Source organism: Orycteropus afer, unplaced genomic scaffold, assembly GCF_000298275.1.
Source record: "Orycteropus afer afer isolate SDZICR_OR568_19922 unplaced genomic scaffold, OryAfe1.0 scaffold00248, whole genome shotgun sequence".
NCBI lineage: Eukaryota > Metazoa > Chordata > Mammalia > Tubulidentata > Orycteropodidae > Orycteropus > Orycteropus afer.
Window position 1 is genome coordinate 4,876,898 of NW_006921835.1, and position 8,671 is coordinate 4,885,568.

General features: G+C 37.0%; 1 protein-coding gene across 1 annotated transcript in view; it reads right to left on the bottom strand.

Annotated features, from left to right (window-relative positions):
* Positions 1 to 8,671, bottom strand: part of SLC44A5 (solute carrier family 44 member 5) — a 150,091-nt gene that overhangs the window by 22,429 nt on the left and 118,991 nt on the right. Inside the window, exons 13-17 of the mRNA XM_007949632.1 lie at positions 8,091 to 8,178; positions 7,248 to 7,510; positions 6,637 to 6,731; positions 5,992 to 6,095; positions 4,849 to 4,922 (exon numbers count right to left, since the gene is read on the bottom strand). Coding sequence (XP_007947823.1) covers positions 4,849 to 4,922; positions 5,992 to 6,095; positions 6,637 to 6,731; positions 7,248 to 7,510; positions 8,091 to 8,178 — 624 coding nt within the window. The remainder of the gene's footprint in view (positions 1 to 4,848; positions 4,923 to 5,991; positions 6,096 to 6,636; positions 6,732 to 7,247; positions 7,511 to 8,090; positions 8,179 to 8,671) is intronic.

Genomic DNA, 8,671 nt, shown 5'->3' on the forward strand with positions numbered 1-8,671 from the left:
GTGGAAGATTAACAACTTGTGATATGCAGACGATACAACCTTGCTTGAGGAAACAGATGAGAACCTGAAGCACTTACTGATGAAGATAAAAGACCCCCATCTTCAGTGTGGATTACACCTTAACATAAAACAATATTCCTCACAACTAAACCAATAAGCAACATCACGATAAATGGAGAAAAGTTTGAAGTTGTAAAGTATTTCATTTTACTTGGATCCACAATCAACACCCATGGAAGCTGCTGTTGTTGTTAGGTGCTACCAAGTTATCTCCAACTCATAGCAACCTTATGTTGCTGCCCAGTCCTATGCCAGTCCCATGATCCTTGCTATACCTGAGCCCATAGTTGTAGCCACTGTGTCAATCCATCTTGTTGAGGGCCTTCCCCTTTTTCATGGACCATCCACTTTACCAAGCATGATATCCTTCTCTAGGGAATGATCCCTTCTGACAACATGACCAAAGTAGGTGATATGAAGTCTGGTCATTCTTGCTTCCAGGGAGCATTCTGGTGCACTTCCTCCAGGACAGATTTGTTAGTTATTTTAGCAGTCCATGGTACTTTCAGCATTCTTCACCAACACCACAACTCAAAAGCATGGACTCTTCTTCAGTCTTCCTTATTCATTGTCCAGCTCTCACATGCATATGAGGTAATTGAAAAGACCATGGCTTGAGTCAGGTGCACCTTAGTCTTCAAGGAGACATCTTTGCTCTTCAGCACTTGAAAGAGGTCTTTTGCACTAGATTTGCCCAGTGCTTTACATTGTCTGATATCTTGACTGCTGCTTCCATTGGTGTTGATTGTAGAACTAAGTAATATGAAGTCTTTGACAACTTTCCATTTGCTGTGATGCTGCTTATTGGTCTAGTTGTGAGGATTTTTTTCTTTATATTGAGGTATAATGGGAGTTCTGGTAGTGTAGTGCCTGAGGCACTTGACTGCTAACCAGAAGGCTGACGGTTCAAACCCACCAGCCACTCCTCTGAAGGAAGGTTAGGCAATCTACTTCCTTAGTGATACTGCCTCGGAAACCCAAGGAGGGGTTGCTATGAGTCGGATCTGACTTAACGGCACATAACAACAATTAACAAATAATCCATACTGCATATTGTAGTCTTCAGTCTTCATTAGTAAGTGCTTCAAGTCATCCTACTTTCAGAAAGCAAAGTTCTGTCATCTGTGTATTGCAGGTTGTTAATGAGTCTTCCTCCAATCCTGAAGCCATATAGTCCAGCTTCTTGGATTATTTGCTCAGCATATAGATTGAATAAGTATGCTGAAAGGATATAACCCTGATGTACTCCCTTCTTGATTTTAAACCATGCAGTGTTCCCTTGTTCTGTCCGAAGGACAGCCTCCTGGTCTATGTAGTTTCCTCATGAGTACAATTAAGCATTCTGGAATTCCCATTCTTCTCAATGTTATCACAATTTGTTATGATTCACACAATCGAATGCTTTTGCATAGTCAATAAAACACAAGTAAACATCTTTCTGGTATTCTTTGCTTTCAGCCAAGATCCATCTGACATCAGTAATGATATCCCTTGTTCGACATCCTCTTCTGAATCCAGCTTGCACTTCTGGAAGTTCTCTGTCAATATAGCGCTGCACGTTTTTGAATTATCTTCAGTAAGATTTTACTTGCATGTGATATTAATGATATTGTTCGATAATTTCCACATTCTGTGGGATCACCTTTCTTTGGAATGGGCAAAAATATGGATCTCTTCCAGTCAGTTGGCCAGGTAGCTGTCTTCCAAATCTCTTGGCATAACTGAGTGAGTGCCTCCAATGGGGCATCTGTTTGTTGAAACATCTCAATGGGTATGCCATCAATTCTGGAGCCTTGCTCTTCACCAATTCTTTCACTGCAGCTTCAATTTCCCCTTCAATACCATTGGTTTTAGATCATGTATCACCTCCTGAAATGGATGAAGATCAACCAGTCTTTTTGGTACAGTGACTGTGTATTCTTTCCATCTTCCTTTGATGTTTCCTGCATCATTCAATATTTTGCCCATAGAATCTTTTCATATTTCAACTTGAGGCTTAAAATTTTTCATTTCTTTGAGCTTGAGAACTGCCAAGAGTGTTTTTCCCTTTTGGCTTTCCAAGTACATGTCTTTGCACATTTCACTATAATACTTGACTTTGCCTTCTCAAACTGCTCTTTGAAATCTTCTGTTAAGCTCTTTTATCTTGTTATTTCTTCCATTTTCTTTAGCTACTCCTCATTCAAGGGCAAATTTCAGAAACTCTTTTGACATCCATTTTGGTCTTCCTTTCTTGTTTTTTTAATGACCTTTTGCTTTCTTCATGGATGATGTTCATCATGTTATCCCACAATTCTTCTGGTTTTCAGTCATTGGTGTTAAACACATCAAATCAATTCTTTAGATAGTCTCTAAATTCAGGAGGGATACATTCAAGGTCATATTTTGGCTCTCGTGGATTTGTTTTAATTATCTTGAACTTGAGCTTGTATATGAGAAGTTGATGGTCTGTTCCACAATCAATTCCTGGCTTTGTTTTGTTTGAAGATATTGAGCTTTTCCATCACCTCTTGCCACTTAATCAGATGAAGTCAATATGATTCCTGTGTGTTCCATCTGGGGAAGTCCATGTGTACAGCTGCTGTTTGTGTTGTCAAAAAAAAAAAAAAAAAAAGGAATTTGCAATGAATAAGTTGTTGGTCTTGCAAAAGTCTGTCATATGATCTACAGAGCTATTTCTATCACCAAGGCCAAATTTTCCAATTACCGGTGATTCTTCTTTGTTTCCAACTTTTGTATTCCAATTACCACTGATAATCATCACATCATGATTGCATGTCTGGTCAATTTCAGACTGCAGAAGTTGGTAAAAATCTTCAATTTCTTCATCTTTGGCTATGGTGGCTAGTGTGCAAGTTTAAAAAATAGTAGTAGTAACTGGCCTTCCTTGTAGGTGTACGGATATTATCCTATCACTGACAGCATTGTACTTCAGGATAGATCTTGAAACATTCTTTGTGATGATGAATGTCATGCCGTTCCTCTTCAATTTGTCATTCCTGGCATGGTAGATCATATGGTTGTCTGATTCAAAATGTCCAGAATGGCCAAAAGCAGTCAATTTCAGTTCACTAATGCATAGGCTATCACTTCCATGGAAGCAACAGTCAAGAAATCTAATGATGTATTGCATTGGTCAAATCTGCTGCAAAAGATTTCCTAAATGTGTTAAAATGCAAAGATCTCACTTTGAAGACTAAGGTGCACCTGACCCAATCCAAGCTATTTTCAATGCTTTTATATGCATATAAAAGACCATGTATAAGGAAGACTATGAAGAATTGATACATTTGAACTATGGTGTTGGTGAAGAATAGTAAATATACAATGAACTGCCAAAAGAACAAACAAATTTCTCTTAGAAGGAGTACAGGCAGAATTCTCCTTAGAAGAAAGGATGGTGAGACTGTGTTTCATAAACTTTGGGCACGTTGTCAGAAGGAACCAACCCTGGGAGAAGGGCATTATGCTTGGTGAAGTAGAGAGCCAGTGAAAATGAAGAAGACCCTCAGTGAGATGGACTAACACAGTGGCTGAAACAATGGGCTCAAACATAGGAACGATTGTGAGGATGGTGCAGGAGTGGGCATTGTTTCTTTCTGTTGTACATGGGGTCGCTATGAATCAGAACTGACTTGGTGGCACCTAACAACAACAAGAAAATTTTAAGACCTTCTTTTTGACAATGGATTCTCAATTATGTCATTAAAAACAATGTACCAGTTAATAAGATTAATTGAACTTCATCAAAATTAAAAATTTTTGTGCATCAAAGGACTTTATTGAGAAAGTGTAGAGACCTACAGAATGGGGAAAATATTGGGTAACACTATGCCTGATATCTAGAGTACAGAAAACTGGGGGAGGGAGGGAAGACAACCCAAACAAAAAAACAAAAAATGAGCCAAAGGACTTTGAATAGACATTTTACCAAAGAAGACCTACAAATGGCCTACATGGATATGAAAAGATTATCAACATCCTTAGTCATTAAGAAAATGCAAACTAAAACCACAATGAGAATCCACTCGCCACCACTAGAATGGCTATTATAGGAAAATAACAAGTGTTGGTGAGGTTGTGAAGAAATTAGAACCCTCATGCATTGCTAGTGGGGATGTAAAATGGTACAGCTAGTATGGAAAACAGTTTGGCAGCTTCTGAAAAAGTGAAACATAAAATTACCATGTAACCCAGGAATTTTCCTCCTAGGTATATACCCTAAACACTTGAAATAGATTCAAATAGGTATTTGTACACCAATGTTCATTGCAGCATTATTCACAATAGATAAAAGGTGGCAAGAAAGTGTCCAAAAACAGATGAATGGATAAACGTAGTATAGCCTATAAAATGACATGGATAAACCTTGAAAACCTTATGCTTAGTGAAAACGGGAGACATAAAAGGACAAATATTGTATGATCCCACTTATTTAAAATATCTAAAACAGGCAAACATGTACAGACAAAAGTGTATTGTGGTTACTAAGTAACAACAACAAATGCTGGGGCTTGAGGAGTACTGACTTTATGTTTAAGGTGATACAAAACTTTTTGAAATGGATAATGGCAATTGTTACACAACATGGTGAAGGTAATTAGTGTTATTGAATTATACACTTAAAAATAGTTAAAATGGCAACATTTTTGTTATATGCATTTAAGTATGATAACATTTAAAGAAAAATAATATTCATGTATAGCAAGGCCATTGATACATATAAAACTTGTGAAGTATACAATGCTCAAGGTTTACTACATTGCCTATTATAGCCTGATTACTTACCTTACAACATTTCTCATCAGGAGATTAAAAGCATCTCTTGCTGACTTGCAGAAATTTTTGCCATATATTGCAATCTGAGGAAGAAGAGTTGATATTATCCTGGAGACAGTAATATACCCTAACAAGACCAAAAGACAATCCAATGGCAAGAAAATAATCAAATGAATCTATCATCTATACAGCTACCCCTTTCTCTTTCTACCTTTTGGCTTTGTGGCAGGCCTGTGAGTCTCTGACTTTCAAGGTCATTGATAATAAGATGTGCCTTACATGCTACTTGCCCTTAAACTCCATGGAGATTAGAGAGGCAGGTCTTTTTCTCTAATCCCAGGTTATGAGTATGTCTTTGAAGTGTTTTAGCCAGGGTTTCTTGGTGAACAGTTTACAACTTTAAGTTGCCGTGTTAAAAATTATTCTTAGGAAATACAATGTCTTTCACTATACTTGATTTACTGATTTAAAAGGCTCAATAAAATATTCCCACTAGAGGTAAACTAATAACATTTTAAATCTCTGAGCTCTGGTTGCACAGTGCCTAAGGCATTTGCCTCCTAACCAATAGAATGGAGGTTCAAACCCACCAGCCACTCCCCAGAAAAAAGACTGGGCAATCTACTTCCACAGATACTGCCTTGGAAACCCAAGGAGGGGGTCTCTATGAGTCAAAAAGGACTTGATGGCAGTGAGTTAGGGCTAAACATCTTTCCAAACTCTGTGTTACTTTGATAACGAGCAAGTATTATAAGGATCATAGATGTTAAATTTCAGAAGAAGTACAATTCTGGATCCCCTATTAATAGAATCTCTCTTTGGAAGCCTCCCTACCCCATGGGAAATAAGAAACACATACAGTCAGGCATCGGCAATGCCCACACATTTCAATACAAGATTCATAAAAAAGATCAAATTCTTCCTTAATAATATATAAGTCCTAGCATTAGAAAGATTTTTTTCCTCTTAGAGTGAAATATAGAATAAATCATTTCCAATGTAGCATACTTTTACATTTCATCCAGTTAAGGTACTATCTTAACTAGGAAAAGCTTAGCCCAGAATCAACCCGTTTCCCAATCTGGTGATAAATGCATGGGGTTCAGTTTTTACTAAGAAGAGTCTTAGTAAATAAACAATGTATCTTCTTACCATGATATAGGCATTTCTGTTTAAAAACTTTACAACTTTTTCCAAACACCAGAAGCAGCATTTCAGGCAGCACTGTATGAATTTAGAAAACTTGTTCCGGGCATCTATGAGAAGAAGATATTTGAATTTGTTAATGATTTGCAACTGAACCCTACGAATCAAAAAATTAATAATAAAATCTTTTCAGGTGCATTCTGAACAGAGTTTGTCTTTGTAAACTATATGTGTCAGGTATGAAGGTTTATGTCAATGGCATCCACATATATGTTTCAAGTCTGACCTGGTTTGAGCACCAGACTTGTAGCTGCCTATCTAATCTCCATCATGCTTCTCAACAAGAACATGCCCCAAACAGAATTCTTGATCTCCTCTTTTGAATTTGCTTCTCCTGGCTTCCACATATTAATAAATAGCATCACATGATTTTTCTCTCTTTTATTCACCACTGTGTTCCCTCCCCTGATATCTAATCCCTTAGTAAGTCCTGTTGGCTTTTCCTTCAAAACATACCCCAAATCTGACCATCTCTATTCTTATAGCCATAGTCCAAGATACAGTCATCAGGTGTCCCCTCACCTCTTGCCCCAATCTATTCTTTACACAAAACTCAGAAAATCTAAGATAAGATAAACTCTGGAATCTTACATTTAAGATGACGATCCATGTATTCTAGGATAACTCTAAACATTTGAATTGCTGCAAGAATTAAAGATCCGAATGCTAGAGAACCTGTGTGATATCTGGGCAAAGATAAAGTGAGAATAAAAGTTAAAGTATCTTTATATTAACTAAAAGGATGCTAGTTGAACAATTTTTACAGATATAAAGGATTAATAGGAAAGAGTTTCTTGCCCCCTTTATTTAGATTGTTAAAAGTCTCCATGGAGGATTTTAAACCATATACATTTTTCTTGTTTTTCAACAAAAGTGATACCAGTAACTTATCATAAAATAGAAAATTTGAGTTGAGCAATGGACATGATGGAGCTAAATTAATCCTTAGTCTTTTGTTTGGTTACTCCTTTACCTTTTCCCCTCTCCAGTGACCTATGGCATTTAGAAGGATACTGGTATGAGTAGAAATTGTAAAACTGTGGCAAGGAAACCAGACAAAGACAATTGTAATCCATGAATCTTGAATCACTCTTTGACCCATTTGCACCTTGTCACTAGAATTCACCAGCCAAGACTGAATTACAAGCACACTAAATGCCACTGAGAAGATATATGCAGGGTTCATATACCATATGGCTTACCGTATGGCTCGTCCAAATGCAGTAAAGAGTGGAAATGGTGGGATGTCATCAGGTTTTTTTGTGGCCCAGTAATAAGCAGCAAAGGCACCAGCAAGGGTACACTGACCCAATGCAAGGACAAAATTTATAAGCCAGAGAAAGGCAAATAGATTGTATATCTGAAAGATGGTGATGTACTGATGATACAGGCTCTTTCCACCATAGAAAACAAAGTTGCACATAGCCCCAGGGCAAGCTTTGTAAGTATCAGTGGTATTAAAAATCTGCATTCAAAAAAATAAAACAAAACATACAGAATATATTACCTCCCAGTACAAGACAACATCTTCCCTGCCTTTTTCCTCTTATCTAGGCCTCCAATTGCATGTCCTGTTTTTCCCCATTAGCTTCTGCTGTTATTCCTCTGTTTTCTACCACATCATTTAATATAATTCTTTAATGAAGATTTATGTCTATAACTCTTTAATGAGTTCTATAAGACATCTCATTTTCTTCAAGATATATTCGTCACTCTGTACCCATTATATAATTTCACACGTACGGTGTTGTCATTGACTAAACATGCTTCTTAGATGTATGAAAGAACATACATCAGGAAATTTCATATATATTTAGATGTATGAAAGAACATACATCCATTCTGCCCACTGTTTACAATGCTCTTCTACCATCTAACCATCCTTGTCCTTCTGAACAATGATCCCCATCAGTGCACAGGATCTCTGCTTCATGGTATGTTGCCTACAATGATTGCAAGATGGAATGCAGTACTAAACTAGGTAAAACTAGGTAAACTAGGTAAATGTACTAAACTAGGTAAATGAGAGCATTTCCTTTACTTACCTCTGGGTCACAGGTTGCATTTTCATGCTCGCATTGCCCCCCAGCGGTCATGACTTTATATATAGGAGTCCCTGATGTAGCCAAGAATCTGAGTGAACTTGATTAAGGATAAATTATTTACCCTTAGACTGAAAACAAATGAACAGACAATAAAAGAATGCAATAACTCAAAAGCCCATTGAGATATTAACTTCAAAAATGACCATTTATGTATAATATTTTAATAGCTCATCCATTTTTCAGGCTCAGCTGTATGTAGGATGTACCAGCTATATTGAGTGGCCCTTCAAAACAATAAAACATATAAGAGCTTTATTAGGTTACTGTCAAGGATGATAAAAGAAGAAATCTATCATGACTATTTGAGGGAAAATTGAATTGGTAGACTGAAACATTTTTAGAGCTAGGCAAAAAAAAAAAAAAAAAAAAGTTATTTCTTTAGGACATTTCTAGTCTTCTTTAGGATGGAAAACACTGTGGACTTAGCTTTGTGACTCTTGAAGAGTAATGTGGAACAAGGTTTAATGTGGTCAATTACCAAAGGATACACTGCTGTCACAGCCCAGTAGGAAATGCAGATT